The sequence below is a fragment of the Falco biarmicus genome, chromosome 1, assembly GCF_023638135.1.
Source record: "Falco biarmicus isolate bFalBia1 chromosome 1, bFalBia1.pri, whole genome shotgun sequence".
In the NCBI taxonomy this organism is placed as follows: Eukaryota; Metazoa; Chordata; class Aves; order Falconiformes; family Falconidae; genus Falco; species Falco biarmicus.
The window spans coordinates 32,233,827-32,249,270 of record NC_079288.1 but is presented as its reverse complement, the minus strand read 5'-3'; the positions used below and the strand labels follow the sequence as shown (position 1 = coordinate 32,249,270).

At 61.5% G+C, this 15,444-nt stretch overlaps 2 protein-coding genes across 10 annotated transcripts in view; one reads left to right on the top strand and one right to left on the bottom strand.

Annotated features, from left to right (window-relative positions):
• Positions 1-8,825, bottom strand: part of SH2B3 (SH2B adaptor protein 3) — a 42,842-nt gene extending 34,017 nt beyond the window's left edge. The window contains exon 1 of one of the 8 annotated variants that reach the window (XM_056356015.1): positions 8,581-8,825. Coding sequence is in view for 4 of the 8 variants with exons in the window: in XM_056356034.1 (XP_056212009.1) it covers positions 307-447 (141 nt within the window). In the remaining 4 variants the exon portion in view is untranslated. Of the gene's footprint in view, positions 1-306; positions 818-6,806; positions 7,161-8,580 lie in introns of those variants that run through there. The other 7 variants (XM_056356041.1, XM_056356049.1, XM_056356034.1 and 4 more) reach the window with 7 other exon arrangements.
• A 3,552-nt stretch (positions 8,826-12,377) lies between these two features.
• PHETA1 (PH domain containing endocytic trafficking adaptor 1) lies at positions 12,378-15,444 on the top strand. 2 transcript variants are annotated; one of them, XM_056326740.1, is made up of 3 exons: positions 12,378-12,529; positions 12,859-13,031; positions 13,515-15,444. In XM_056326740.1, exon 3 carries the CDS (start codon positions 13,526-13,528, stop codon positions 14,303-14,305), a length of 780 nt encoding a protein of 259 aa, XP_056182715.1. In that variant the 5' UTR covers positions 12,378-12,529; positions 12,859-13,031; positions 13,515-13,525; the 3' UTR covers positions 14,306-15,444. The 2 variants fall into 2 exon arrangements, with proteins under 2 accessions (XP_056182715.1, XP_056182714.1); XM_056326739.1 differs by lacking the exon at positions 12,378-12,529 and having other exon boundaries at positions 12,584-13,031.

Sequence of the window (15,444 nt, the reverse complement as noted above, 5' to 3'; positions counted from 1 at the left end):
ACCCTGATGCCACCACCCCACCCCAGCAGCCCCCGGCCAGCATGGCCATATGCTGCTCCAAATGCATATCCGCAGGGCAAACAGCCTGGGACATGCCGTGCTTAGCTCAGGCCCCGGTCAAAGCCGCTGCTGACCAGGGCAGAGCATGGGGACGTGCCACAGCCAGCCCGGGGGCACACCAGGAGCACACCGGTGAGCGACACAGCCGCATGAACATCGCTACGGCCCACTACCCAGCACAGGCAGTGGCCATGCAAGACCCCGAGCACCCAGCCCCGCTGCAGCACCTTGCATCCCTGTCCCCACCTGGCAGGGCCGTGCCTCAGTTTCCCCACCTGCGAGGTGGGGCACAGGCAGGTCCCGGAGTGGGACGTCTGCGCGGCTTCCTGCCAGCACAGCTGCCTGCAGCTGCCCGCCACCCCGCGGGGACACCCGGCCAGGCCACATCCGCTCTGCTCCTGCCAAGGCTTCGCCGCGCCAATGGGTTTCCCTCCAGAGACCTATTTCAACAGAGCTGATAAAACTGGAGTGGGGGCAGGAGGGGAGGAAACAACGTGAAAAGCTGCAGAAATCCAGGGATGGAGCTGCCTCGCCTGCCAGATCCACCCAGCCCCACCAGCCTGGGGAGCCGTGACCATGCCACCGGCACAGCCAGGGATGAGCACATGTCCCCAGGGGATGCTCTGCTGCCTGCGGGACCGAGGGGCTGTCGGGCTCTGGCAAACCACATCATATGTCTGCCTCAAGCAGATTTTGCTGCAAGGTCAATCTGACAGCACCCATGGCTGACGTGCAGCTGCCCCAGCGTGCCTGGCTGCGCCTGGCAGCGGCGTTCCCCATGGCCAGCCCGGCTGTGCCGCACCGCTTACCACTCAACCTCGTGCTCGCCCGCGACACTTATCGGGGCCCTGCACCCTGCTCAGGCAGGAAACATTGGCCAGCCCACCCGGATCCTGCTGCGCTGGCACAGGTACCGCCACCTCCCCAAAACTCCAGCCACCTGGCAGCAGCACCCTGGCTGCTGGGAGGAGAGGAAAAGTGATTGCAGTTGTCAGGGGGAGGAAAAGGTTGTGGTTTTTTTTAAAAAAAAAAAAAAAAAAATTAATGAAGAGGGGCCAGAAGGAAGCAAGCGGGGTGATGCAGAGCGTGCCGGCACGGTGGATCTTGTTTGCAGCCAGGGAGGCGATAACGCTGGGAAGCAAACCTCTATCTCTGCCCACCCGCCGCCCTTCCTAGTATGTCCTGTGAAGTTTGTAGGCAAGGGGAGATGTTATCTGCCCCCCGCCAGCCTCGTCAGGGCCCAGCTTCTCAGAAGAGCTGCCCAAGGCACAGGGCTGGCCGGTGTTGCGGCAGTGCTGGGCATGCGCCTGGCCGTGGTCCGGCTGAATCCCCCGGCAGGGCCCCCATGTACCGCCGTCTATCAGCACCACCAGCCTGCCGATGACTCAGCATCCTCCGGCTGTGCTCCCGCTTCCTCCCGACACCCGGGAATTGCCACCATGGCCACCGACACTGCCGGCACGCTTGGCGGGATGCTCCCCCAAAATGCAGAAGGAAGCAGGGCATCCATGCGGATGGCTCCTCAGGCAGGTGGGAGATTCCCAGGACAGGGAATTCATCTTCCAGGTTTTCAGACTGGCTCCATGCTGGCTTCGGGAGATGTTTGCAGTTCGGGAAAAGCTGTGCTTTGCCTGCACCACGTGGCGGGAAGCAGCCGAAGGCCATCTCCAGTAGCAACTTGGTTTTTCCAAACGGCGCAACGATGGGAAATACACCCCCAGCACTTCCTTCTGCCAGCACCAGCACAAACTGCAATGCCATCCTCCCTGCTCCTGCCCGGCACACTTCCCACGTGGAAACAGCTATCCTGGATGAATCTATGCTTGAGTTACCACAGCAGCATCCCGCTCCTCCACCCAGCCCCAGGTTTCTGCAGGAATATGCCACAGGGATGAGAGTGCCCGCTGCTGGGTGGGCTTCTCCCTGCTCCAGCCCATTGTGCTCCATGATGCCACAATTCAGCAGCCAGTGGCTTTAAGGGAGAATTTACATCTGCATCCCTTACACCCTGTATGTTCCTACATGGAGCTTCCAGCCATCCTGCAGGTCAGCACTGAGCTGAAGGACTTGTCGCAACAGCTAATTGCTTTAATTTGCACTGAATGGAGAATCCAACCCCCCCTTGGACACACCATGGGCTGGCTGGTATGCAGGGGGCTAGCAACCCCCCCAGCTGCTGGAAGAGCCCTACGTCACCCAGCCTACCCCATCTTGGGGCTGGTTTTGGGTGCTGGGGTTGTTTTGGGGTGCTAGGCCAGGAGCTTGAGGAAGAGCGGGACGGGACAGACCGGCCACGGGTTGGCTTTGATGTGGGCTGGGACAGTGAGCCCCAGCTTGCGCAGGATCCAGCCCTGCAGCCCAGCCGCCCCCGGGAGATTTCATTAAACTCTTGCCCAACCTGGTGAGCATCGCTGCGGCAGCGGATGCTGGCACCAGCCGGGACGGTAACCCAGGGGTTGGATCTGGCAGTGGGTTATTTGTGCCTTCACGGTAGTAAAAATCCCAGTAAATGCATTTGTTGTTTAACTGCAGCCAGAGGAGCTGGCAGCACCGAGCAGCACCAGGGCAATGCTGGGAGCCAGCGCCGCGGCTCTGCCACCAACTCCTGAAGGATGAGCAGTTGGGAGCCAGCCGGCTGGCCTCACCACGGAGGGGCTGCAGGATCCAGCCCACCCCCAGCCAGCCATGCAGGGGGCTGCAGCTGCACGAGAAGGGCACCCTCCAGCACCCAGCACTGCAAATCCAGCCTCCAAGGGAAATGTTACGGAGCAGAGACCACGCTGCCATGCCCCAAGCTGAGCGAGCCCCACTCGCGTGCGCGCACAGGCAGCCCCGGAGCATGTGCAGCACAGCCAGCACGCCACGATCCGAAAATGAAACCGGCCCCAACTCCTCACCGCCACTCTCCACGCCAGGAAAATGCATGCCAGCAACGTAAATAGGAAATTTGATTTATATGCCACTCTCCCAGAAACAACTGTTCCCCAACTGGAGGAAAAGCAGCTGGCGGTGTTTTCAGCTCCCTTTTATAAGCACTGGGCTGTTCAAAATTCACCCCGAGGACTATTTTCAGGAGGGAGCAAAGTGAGGGTCTGGGAGACGCCCTTGCTGGCCCTGCAGCTCCCCGCTTCCCGAGTGGCAGAAATACAAAGTTCCCACAATCCCAAGAGCGGGAACATTGTTCCTTCCCAGGATGTCCTCCATGAAAAGAGCTATTCTGAGCCGGCAGCAGCCTTTCTTGGCACGGCCCCACAGCCCTCTCGCGAGGCAGCTATAAAAGGCTGGGTTACAATGAACAGCACTTTTCAATGGGAGAGCATCCGGTGTAGGGGGTTTGGGGGGATCCAGGTCCCCAGGGAGGCTCAGGGGGACACAAGTCCCCGGGTATCCAGCCCACCGGGAGTGGGATTGCAAGGGATGGGTGATGTGGAGTGTACCCCCAGGGTGGTGGTGGTGCAGCCCCTCTCAGCATCCCAGTCCCTCAGGAAGTGGGGCAGCCGACGCTGGAGGACCAGCTGGATGTAACCCTGGATTGAGAGTGCAGAGGGGGACAAGCAGGGCAGTGCGGCCATTTCGGGGGTAGGCACAGAGATGCAGCCGCTCAGCAAGGCTGAGCAGGGGGAGAGGAGAGAAAGGGTCTGGCTGCAGCCTCCCAGTGTGGGATAAGGTGGGGGGGGCAGATGGGAGAACCCCAATTTCACCCTCCTCTGAGCTGGGTCACAACATGACGTATTCGTGGCACATCCCCTGCCTGTGGCTACAGAAAGCAGTTCTGACTCCACACTCATGGGAAGTCCCATGAAGTTTTATTGCTGCCCTTCAGCCCAGCCTCTTCTCCCTTCCAGCAGCCTGCTTTCACCAATGGGGTAAATATTGCTGATTTCCGTGCCTGCCCCCCCTCCCAAGCAGAACAGAAAGCCCCAGCCCACATACCCAGAGCAGCATGGGGACCCCATGGGTGGCAAGGAGGGTGACAGGGCCCCTATCACACACACACACCCCTCCAAAACAGCACCCGCATATTTACAGCGCCACTATAAAACAGCCAAGGCCATCTGTGCTTCAGGCTAGCACAACCCACAGCAGAAACTGCCCGGCACTGTCCTGCTCTCCTCACTGAGTGGAGCAGCCCCCCACAGTGGTGTGGATTCTCTGGAGTCTCATAGAGGATGACGGCACAGCACCATCACTCCCTGCAACTCAACAGCTGTTTCCACACAAGCTAGAGGACCCCAGGGTGTCTCAGGAGCTTCCCTCTCTCTGCTTTGGCTGAGCCAAACCAACAAATGAAGAAGGAACAGCGCAGCAGGTTGGAGAGACCCCCAGCACCGCACGACCACACAGGTTGTTTTCTCAGGAAATCACGTTAAAAGCTGGGAGGTTTGGAGAGGCTGATTTTGCTCTCCTATACCTGCTTTCTCACAGGACATGCACCCCCCTCTCATTTGACCTCCTGGCACTACACAGCTTGCTATACGAAAGGCCAAAGCTGGCCTTAACCTACAGCTCTGCGTGGGCTGAGCAGTGGCGCAGACCTCTGGGGACGTGGGTGATGTTACAGCACTTGAAATCCAGGGGAAATCCACCCGTATGGCTTCCCCTGATCACTCCGCTGGGACAGATGGGATGGAGACAGCCCAACCCAAACCCATCTCAGGCCAAACACAAGCTCCACGCTCTCTTGGCCTGCAGAAGCTCACCAGGACAAGCCACTGTGGCCAGCTCAACTCCCCAGAAACCCTTTGCCTGCTCCCGTTCACCCCGGCACCCATCACCGTGGCATCTGGCACCCTGCACCCTGGTTTACACCATCATGCTCTCCTACACCCATTGCCTGCGGGGAAAAGCCTGGCAGTGGGGTGGCCTCTTTCAACAGGGTTTGTTTTGTTGCATGAAATGAATCGCTGTGGTGTAGGCGTGGGAGAAACAGGGCGCAGGCAGCGCTCCCGGGGGAGCAGCCGGCTGGGGGTCCCCGGCTTCGCCCACGGGGACAAGGGGGAGCAGCCAGCAGCCCAGCTCGCCGCCAACCTGGCTCTCCCTCCCCACCACAGCAAGGCCCCCCAGGGCTGGATTCAGCCCTTCCTCCTCACCCAGCTGCGGCAGCGCTGAGGTACCGCAAACCCCCGCCAGCACCAAGCTCTTGCACTTTCACTTCGTCTCACCCGCTGGGATTTGTCCTGACGTCTTCGCTGTGCCTGTCAGACCCCAGCAGCCCCACGATGTGTGGGTGGGGAGGGTTTGCCCTGGGTGAGCAGGATGTAAGACCCCTCAAAAGCCACCGGCATTTGCACCCCAGTCCCTCCGGTGCGATTTACGGTGCTGGCAGACCCACTGCCCTGCGGGCTCTGGTGAAACCAAAACAGATCTTTTCAGAGGCAATAAATACATAAAGGCAGAAGAGAAAATAAAAGCAATATTGCAGCCAGGGAGAATGCACAGGGACAAGGCTCTCCTGCCCAAAAAGCAAGTTGAAAAGAAATCCCAGGCGTTGATCTAGTCCCAAAGAAGTCAAAGTGAAACCTGCCAGCAATTTCACAGGCCTTTAGACTCCACTCCTACAGCCTGCCAGCAAAGCCCGACGGCAGCTGGAGACATGCGAGAGCAGGCAGCGCCAGCTCCCCGTGCCGGCCACCTCTTCCTCCGGCTGCTTTTCCTACCTAAATGCAGCAATCCAAAAAGTCCCCAGGCCACCAGCCCACAACTCCACATCTTGAAGCAATTTGCAACAACAATATCGAAATCGCAGCTTGACAACTCGTCCCTGTTTCCTTGACAGTAAATCCCAGCCCGGGCAGCAATGACCATGTTATTGCCGCTGTCAGAGCCAGCGGGTCTGGGCTCTCTGTGGGTGACTCCGCTGGGGCTTGGCACGAGCAGGATTGGGCACGCTGGCAGGGCACGGGGAGGCCACTGGGATGCTGTCTGCCGGTGCATCGGCCTCGTGCTCCGAGCCCCCGTGCCTGCCAAGCCAGGCAGCGCTCGCAAGCCAACAAAGTCTGCAGGGAGCAGAAAGCCAGAGGAGCTGCTTGTCAGGCTCTGGCTGGTACCTCCGCTCGGCGCTTGCAGCGGGCACAGGGACAGAGAAGAATGGGGCACGGGCAGGGCAGCACCCCACAATGGCAGCTGGGGCAGGCAGGCATCACCCCACGGGGTCCTGCACCCTCCAAGAGGGGCTGCCTCCATGGCAGCAGCCATAGGGGTCTGGGGGCAGGCAGGGGAGAGTGTGCAGAGGACCCTTGTTCCAGGGACAGGGAAACGGGGGACCTTGAGGGGGGCAGGGATCCCAGAAGAGGGGGATACTCTGGGGTAAAGGGGTGCTAGCAAGATGGGGGTCCCCAGGATTGGGGGCACCCGCAGGGGAACAGGATCCCTTGGATAGGGAGTGCCCACGGGGGAGCCAGGTGCTGGGAGGACGGGACCGCCACGGGTGAGCGTAGCCCCCGGGAAGGGGGAGCCGGAGGGAGGGGGGCGGGATAAGAGTGGTCCCCCACAAAAAGGGGTGCGGGGCGGGGAGCATGGGGAGAGGTCCAAGGGCTCGGGGCTGGCAGAGGAGGGGGATCACGCTCCCGGAGCCGCAGCGCTGGGGTCGGCGGTGGCAGCGGGTTGGCTCCCGAGGGAGCTCCGGGGGCTGCGACCGGAGAGTGGCCGCCGCTGCCTCCTCCCGCCCGGCCGGTCCCCGCCGCTTTCGCTTTGAGAGGCACAGCCCGACACGGCCCGGCCCGGTCCCGCTGCGCGCCCGCGGTTACCTGCAGGAGAAGGCGTCCGGCTGCCGCTCGCCCATGGTGGTGCGCGGCGGAGCGCCCGGGGACGGGACGGACGGGGCGGACGGGACGGCTTGGTACGGCACGGCACGGCTCAGGCAGGAAACCGGGACAGGCGGCTCCGCATTTCCGCCGAGCGGAGCCGCGGCGGCGCGGGGCGCGGACCCCGGCCCCGGGCGGGTTATGTAAAGCGGAGCGGCGCGGCCGAGGGCGGAGGCTGCGCGGGGGCGGGGCGGAGGGGCCGTGCCGCCCGTCCGTCGGTCTGCCTGTCCGTCCGCCCGGGGCCCGCCGGCAGCTCCGCGGGTGCGCACCGCTCCGCGCCGCCCCTCCCCGACGGTGCCTTTATCTTATCGCATCCGCGCCCGCGGAGGCAGCGGCATAAACAGCCCGGCTGCGCTCGTGGGGGGCGTGGGTTTTATTTAATTTTTATTTAATTATTTTTTAAATTATTTTTTAGGTTTTATGACTTTCACAATTTTTTGCTCGGTCCCCCTCTTTTCTTTCCCCCATCCCCGGTCCCAGTCCCCCGGGGGTCGGGAGGGAGCCGGAGCATGGGGTGGTTTGGGGGCTCAGGAGGGGTGTGTGCAGGAAAACACCCCGCTTTCCTGTTCCTGCCGGGCCGCATCCTCCCACGGCTCCACGGGCTGGAACCCAGGGGACCTCTGTGGTGGCAGCAGTGGGCGAGACACCATCTGAAACCCCATTTCTCATCATTTTCCTCTGCCTTTCAGTCGAGGAAATTATTGGGCTGCAAAAGGCACCGCAGGGCACTTTCCGCACCCCGCAGGAGTGGATCAGGCCACTGGGCCCACAGTTGTCCTGCACCGTGGGTGAGGGCTTCAGCCGTGACAGAGTGGTCACAGTGTCCTGGTCCCAAGCAGGGCTGGGGACTGGGGTGGGTGTACCCGGGCCAGGCTCGGCCATCCTGCTGCCCCCCCAGTGCCATCCCGTCCCAGGGGCAGCACAGCAGAGCTGCAGACACCCACCCTGTGAGCCATGGGAAATGGGAAGACAATAAACTTTTGCTGCACCTTTTTCCAGGAAAGGGCTGATTTGTGGTCTGTACCGTCACGTCTGGCCCATTGACATCTCCCACCCTTGTCACTGGTTGTCCTGCGAGCTCCTCTGGGACCTCACCCCCCCCAGGCAGCAGCAGTGCCAGTGACAGAGGGGGTCTCCTTGCTCCACAGACAGCCCCGCAGGCACCGCTCACACCGGGCACGCAAGAGCCACAGCATAGCAGCCCAGCCCAGGGGCTGGCATTCACCCAGCACACCAAGCCGGGGAAACCCAGGCATTTACAGACACCACACAACCGATTTGTGGGTGTTGGGAAGGTGGAACCTGCAGGATTTTGCCCTTGGAGACTGGGCTGAGGCACACTGAGCTGTTTGTGAACCAGCATCTGTGTGCCACCACCAGCAGGCTCCATCCTCGGTGACACTTAGAAATACACCCCAGTTGCTCACCCCATCCATTCCCAATCCCAATCCATCTCCTTTTGATGAGGAAAAGACTGAAATGGGAACCCCCCACTGCTGCTGGGCTCGGGGACTGGCCCTGGGGTGCTGCTGGTGTGAACACAGACCTGCTACCCCCCTCCAGCCCCACCAACCCCCCAGACCAGATTTGAAGCTATAACCCCATGTTCCCCTTGGGCATCATCTGCTTCAGGGATCCAGATGACTCTGCATCCAACTAGCCCTCCCCAAATCCCACAGGGAAGTCGCTGGGAGTGGGTGACATGATAAAATCTTACCTTAAAAGCTGCTTTTTAATTCCTTCTGCCGTTGCTTTATGCATAATTGCACCTTCTGCCCTTTTTTTTTTTTTTTTTTTTGGAGTGAGATTGAGCAGTCGGCAGAGCCTGGTGCCTGCCCTCCTTCTCACGGGTGGCTGTCCCAGCTCGCAGCTATTGCACACTTTGCTTTATGAGCTCCATCTATTTCAAAAGCGCCCTCTCAGTCCCCGTGGCCTGAGATTTCTCTTTTGTTTTGCTTCCTGTATGAATTTTCTACAGTCTCTAACTGCTAATTCACTACCACTGACTTCTGCTTTTTCTGTTTGTTTATGCAGAGCGGCACAGATGCCCTTGTACATGCACACACACACATGCCACCGCTTCCCTTCCGCTCTGCACTGGGCTCAGCTTTTAACCATTGCGGCTTTCTTCTTCGTAAAAGCCTTAACCAGCTTCCAAGTGTCCTTCCCACTTTTCTCCCTAACTCCCGCACTCTGGCCCACTTCATTTTCAGGGTGTGTGTGGTGGTTTTGGAAGCTGCACATCTGCATTGTCCCACCCCTGAGTGGGATGTGATCGGCTGCAGGTGACATCTGTCATCCCACTGTGAGATGAGGGTCGTTGTCCCCCCTTCCCGAAGAGGGTCTGGGGGATGAAATCTGGAAATTCTTGTCTATGGGGGCCTGCTCTCAGCTGGCAATGCCCCCCCAAATCTCAGCCTGGTTTTCATGCACCCCTTGAGAGGGCTGGGTGTTGGTGGGCTGGGTGCTGGGCTGGGTGTTGGTGGGCAGGGTAGTGGTGGGCTGGGTGGTGATAGAGGGGGTGCTAGTGGGCTGGGTTGTGGGTTGGGTGATGGGTGATGGTGGGCTAGGGGGTGATGATGGCCAAGGTGGTGGTGGGTTGGGTGGCGAGCAGAGTGGTGGGCTGGGTGCTGGGCTGGGTGGTGGTGGGTAGGGTGGTGGTGGGCGGGGTGGTGGTGGAGGGGGTGGTAGTGGGCTGGGTGATGGTGGGCAGGGGAGTGATGGAGCGGGTGATAATGGGCTGGGTGGTGATGGGTTGGGTGGTGGGCAGAGCGGTGGGCTAGGTGGCGGGCTGGGTGGTGGTGGTGGGCAGGGTGGTGATGGTGGGGTGCGCCGCGGCTGGCTGCCCGCAGCCGTCGCTGGGCTCCAGCCGCCCCCTCCCGGGCAGCCGCCGCGCTGCACGCCGCCTGCGCCCCCCGCCCGCCGCCTGCGCCCCCCGCCCACGCCTGCGCCCCCGGCCCGCCCGGATGTGCCCCCTGCCCTGCCCACCCTCCACCCTGGCGGGGGGCAGGGGGCTGCCAAGGCGGGGGATCCGCGGAGGACGTGGGCTCGGAGCGGGAGCGGGCTGCCCGCACCCCGCATCGCACCGCGGAGTGTCCCACACGGCGGTTTCCCAGACGGTCACAGCTTGCTCACCTTGAACCCCGGGGCACAGCTTCCGCGGCCATTTGGGGGCCCTGGGGCCCACTGGGGCCATCAGACAACGGACACCCGCACCCCTTCTCATCCATGTGCATCCATGTTTCATCCCCCATCCAGCAGCCCCTCTGTACCCACCCAGCACCCCGAGGTTTCCAGGAGGCCCCCAACCGAGCTGGGTGACTCAGAGCTCCCCATCTCACCTCGCTGAGCCATCAAGCACCCGCCGCTGTGTAACCACACCAGCCAATTCACCAGTCATGGGAGCAGCAGGAAGCACAGGCCCAAGGCAGCCCGCGTCCAGAAAGGCACCCGGCAGCCCCTCACCTCCTTTCAGACCCTTTTTGTCTCCGTTTTCCCTGCTGTCAGGCAAACTCAGCACGGGAATTCATTTTCTTACCTTTCCCAGCAAGATCTGGCAGGGGAAACTGAGGCACAGACTCTGGGCTCCTTGCTGGGGGGCTACTGGGGGAACAACAGGGAAAATATCACGGAGCCACTCAGAAGGGGAAGTGTGGAGCCAGTGCAGCAACACGCGATTGTCCCAAGGGAGACCCAACGGGAAGCAAAAACCCAGGGGGGAATTTTGCGGTGTTTTTTGAGGATTTGGGGCGGCTCTCCAAAGCAGCTTCCAAAGGGCTCCCTGGGAAGCGGCCGCCGTGCTAAACCGGCTGATGGGGCTGCAAGAAGCAGTCGAGGTTTTGGAGTCCCAGCAAAGACAGGCAGAGCTGGAGTGTGGGCTTCCCTTTTTCAATTACCCCAGCTGGTCTAATAAAGATATTGCTTCTCCCCACGGTCCTTCCCCTTCCTAATCTTGCCGTGTGAAAAGGCACCTCTCAGCAAGGCAGGGAGATAAGCGGTGCAGGGAGACCCAAGACTTTTCCATGGTGGCCTTGAACAGGGCCGCTCTGCTCAGGAGGGAAGATAAAGCCCCGATGGTTTTAGTGCTAGTTTAAAACCCTTTTTGTAGTCTGAAAGAGAAAGTCTGCAGGTGATAGGGGGGAAAACCCTCAGTGAACTGAAAACTACTGCCACAAGCAGAAGATTGCAAAGCCCCGAGCAGCCGTGTAGGGTGGTGGAGGCATCTACGGTGGGGAGCAGTGGGGACCACGACCTGTGGGCAGCAGTGGTTGTGGCAGAGGTCACAGACGGCAGGATTTCTTAGCTGGGGGCCTGCAAAATGAGCGCCAACACCTTGTCTGCTAAAATGTACACACTGCCATGCAGCCCAGCAGGGGAACGAAGAAACTGGAGGAAAGGGACAGCGATAAGGAGAGCGAATCCTTGACGCTGGTGTTTGCTGGGACATGGTAAGGACAGCAACGTTGCCAAGGTGGTCCTCAGGCTGGTGACACTTTCAGGGTGGAAGGCCAACCAAGAGCAGAAGTCAGCCTGGAGGCTTCCCCCAGCCAAAAGGTTTATGGTTGCCCTGGGATGTGGGTACCGGCAGCGGGAAAGCCAGCCCAGGCCCCTGTGCTCAGCTCTGCTGGACCTATTCACCCCTGGCCTGGATGGGGCAAGCGCTGGCCACCCGGCCAAAAGCGCATCAGCAGCTTGAGTGCCATGCAGTGTTTGCTGTCAGGAGCGAGTGAGGGGGCCACGGTCTCTGCCCACACAGTTGCACAATGCCTGGCAGCTCCAGCACCCAGCTAATGGCTCGTCACCCCTTGCTTTCTAGCTCCTTGTGCCAGTTGTCACCTTCCCCCAGATGCCCATCCAGGCCTCTCAGCTCCTGCCTCAGTTTCTTCTTTCCCTCTGCACTAAGGCAGAGACCCTCGTCCCTGTCTGCTTTGGCCCAAGGGTATGGCTGAAAGCTCGGGAGAGCAGCCAGGACTTGCAGCTTGGTCCCTTGCAGCATCTCCCACCCATGCAAGGCCAATCTCTGCCCTGTCACCTTCATCTCCAGCAATGCTGTGCAGCTACCTTCAGCACCAAGCTCTCAGGTTTCCCACCCATGCGCACATGTGCACATCCCCACATGTGCACATCCCTGCATGCATACATCCAAGTGCACATCCATACCTACATCCATGTGTACATCCCTGCATACATTCCTGCACACATCCATGCCTACATCCCTATGCACATCCCTGCATACATTCATGTGTACACCCATGCCTACATCCATGGCCATGCATATCCCCATGTGGATCCATGTTCCCACATCTCTCCACCAGTGGCTGGAGCTCAGCCCCGGTGCCCAGAGCTATGACACGCTGAGGGCTTTGGGCCGAGCCAGGACCCCCCAGAACCGGGGCCAGGACCCCCCAGCCTCGAGGCCAGGACCTCCCGCACCCGGGCCAGGACCCCCCAGCCCCGGGGCCAGGACCCCCCCCAGTACCGGGGCCAAGACTCCCTGCCCCGGGGCCAGCCCCCCCAGCCCCGGGGCCGATCCCCGGCGCGGTGTCAGCCCCCAGCTGCCCCGAGCCGCGGTGAGGGGCGGTGGCGGCGGAGGCGGGCGGGAGCGGCGCTCCGCCCGCCGGGGCCGGGCCGAGCCGAGCCGGGGCGGCGGGGAGCCGAGGACAAAGGTGGCCGTGTGGGAGTGGAGCGGGTCCGGGAGCGGGTCCGGGAGCGGGTCCGGGAGCGGGGAGGGGCCGGGGCTGGGGGCGCAGCGGAGCGGGGCTGAGCGGGCGAGAGCGACCGGGAGCGGGGCTGCCGGTACCGGGGGAGGGCGGTCCCCCACTCCCCATAGTCCCCGAGAATCTGGGGATCCCAAAGAGGACCCCAAGCTGCCTGCGGGCAAGGGTCCCCGCTGCCCCCGGCCCCCCGAGACCCCCCATCTCATCCCCCTGAACCCTGCGTGGTGGCTTCATAGGAAAATAATGATCCTGGTGCATGTCCGCCTTGTGCTCATCAGGCTACGGTGACCCGCGACACCCACGGGCGTTTCGTGGCCGCAGGGTGGGCACTGGGGTGCCAGCCCCCACGGTCCCCTCGCACCGGCCGACCCTGGACCCAGCGCTCCCACCGCTCCCCACCCATTGCTGATGCCGGTGGCTGCCAGAGACCGGAGCTAGAGGCAGGATCCAGGTAGGTGGAAAGCCTGGCACGGCGAGGCCACCTGTGATTATGGGACAAGGGAGAGGTGGCCTTCCCTGGGGGACAGGGTCCATGGCCATGGCTCTCTGGAGCAGCAGCTGGATCTGCGGTGCAGGCCATAAACCCTCCCTGCGTGCTGCGGGGAGGAGTGCCCTGACATGGCAAACACGGCGCTGGTGGTAAGGTCACCTGCACCAGGTGACATGGGGCACAGGGACGAGCCCAGCCGGGGACTCCTCCGTGGGAAAACCCTCCCCAGGGAGCCCCGACCCACCCAGCACTTGCTGGATGCAGCACCTTGGCTGGGAGCAGGGTTATCCCGGCTCTTCCGGGCTGTTTATTTGCTGGCTCCATTTCCTGGGCGCCAGGGCTGGTGCCACTGAGAACAAAAAGCTGGCGGCTTATTGCTCTGCAATTAAAGGTGCGCCCGACTCTGTGTGTGGGCAGGCGGCTGAGCACCCTCTGTCCCCACAGGGTGCAGAGCCATGAAGCTGAATGAGCGGAGCCTGGCCTTTTATGCCACCTGTGACTCCCCAGCAGACAACACTGGCTTCCTCTACAAGCGCGGCGAGCGGCACACGGCATACCATCGCCGCTGGTTTGTGCTCAAGGGCAACATGCTCTTCTACTTTGAGGAGCGGGAGAGCCGGGAGCCGCTGGGAGTCATCGTGTTGGAGGGTTGCACCGTGGAGCTCTGTGATTCAGCCGAGGAGTTCTCCTTTGCTATCCGCTTTGGCGGTGCCAAGTCCCGCACCTACGTGCTGGCAGCAGAGAGCCAGGCTGCCATGGAGTCGTGGGTGAAGTCGCTCTCACGAGCCAGCTTTGACTACATGCGCCTGGTGGTGCGGGCACTGGAGAAGCAGCTGGAGGAGATGCGCTGGGGACCAGCTGGTGGCTGCAGTGGCTGCCAGGGCTTGCCCGGCTCCTGGAAGCCGAAGCCCATGGGGCTGGAGCGGTCCCCAGAGCGGTTGCCGGCTCTGCCCACTGTCCTGCCAAAGGAGAATGGCTGCGCAGTGTGGAACAATGTGCCGGGAGCGGACCGGCTGCCCGGTGCCTCTGGCTGCACCAGGCACGATAGCGAGGGGAACCTGCGGCCACCACCGCTGCCACCGCGCAGGCGGGCATCAAGCAGTGAGGCAGGCAGTGCCAGAGTGGCCGCAGCGGAAAGCCTGTCCACCTTCTGCCAACTCCATGAGCAGTATGGCCGGGAGGTGGCCCAGCTGCGGCAGGACTGGCTGGAGAGGCGGCGTGGCCCCCGGCCCTGAGAGGTGGCTGAGCCCTGGGGACCTTCCAGGACCCGATGATCATCCTTGGTGCTGCCTCAGTCCTCTCCTCACTCTGGGATGTGCAGCCTTGTCCATGGCTGTGATGGACACCTGCTGATGGTGCCACAGAGGGCCCAGCACTGAGGGACACCAGTGTGCTCTGTGATGGTGAAATGCCAGCCTGGCACTGGTGGCAGCTGGGCTCAGCGTGCCACCAGCCAGCCATGAAATCCCAGGGCTGCTGGGGCTGCCAGCTCTCAGGCATCTCGTGATCTCAGGCATCTTGCAGGGGTGCATGCCACTGGCCATGCCTCGGTGCGGGGTGGCCCATCCAGCGCAAGCAAGCTACAAACCACTTGCTGGCTGATGCCTCCTGAGAATCAGCCACTGCACTGGGTCTGGTAGGGCCTCTTGATGCTCTTGCAGCAGGATCATGCACCAGCAATGCTTTTGGAGGAGGATTTTGATGGCATGTCACCCACCTGAGCCTCTGCACCGTTTTTCACAGCCGGGGAGCCTGCTACTGCCTTCCCCTCCCTGCCCAACACAAGTGATTGGCTGAGGTCAGCTGAGCTCCACCAGATCCCTCTGCTCCAGCAGGATGTGGTTTGCAAATGAAAATATCAGTGAGCGCAGTCCTTCCTTAATGGCAGCGGCACGGCATGTCCCAGCTGCCTGGGGAGCTGGTGATACCCAGCCCTGGGTGTTCTGCATAGGGTGATGGCTGCTTGCAGCCCAGCCAGTGAAACCATGGAGGGGACAGATGCAAGGAGAACACAGAAACTGCAGGCACTGCCTCGCCGGGTGGATATTTCAAGTCAGAGCATCATCCCCAGGCTGGCTTGTGAAGGGGAAGCATCGCTTGCGGTGGTGAGCAGGAACATATGTGTCAGCAGCGGAGCGTGTCGAATGATTCATGTGCTAAACCAGAGTGAAGCTGGTGTCTCATACCGGTGCTTCTCTTCCCCCAGTGGTTTATATCAACACTAAAGCTGCTGGCCTGGAGGTGGGATGACCTACCATAGGTCTGGGGGGAGCAGACAGGGCACCACAGGCTTGGGCTGGGTGGCTCTGGTTCCCTTTGACCCCTTGGGACAGGCACCAGATTTTGTTTGTTACAATAAAAGTTGTTTCAGAAA

Bases quoted from the DNA above. Each gene is read 5' to 3' on its own strand.
- PHETA1 (XM_056326740.1), top strand. From the start codon at position 13,526: ATGAAGCTGAATGAGCGGAGCCTGGCCTTTTATGCCACCTGTGACTCC.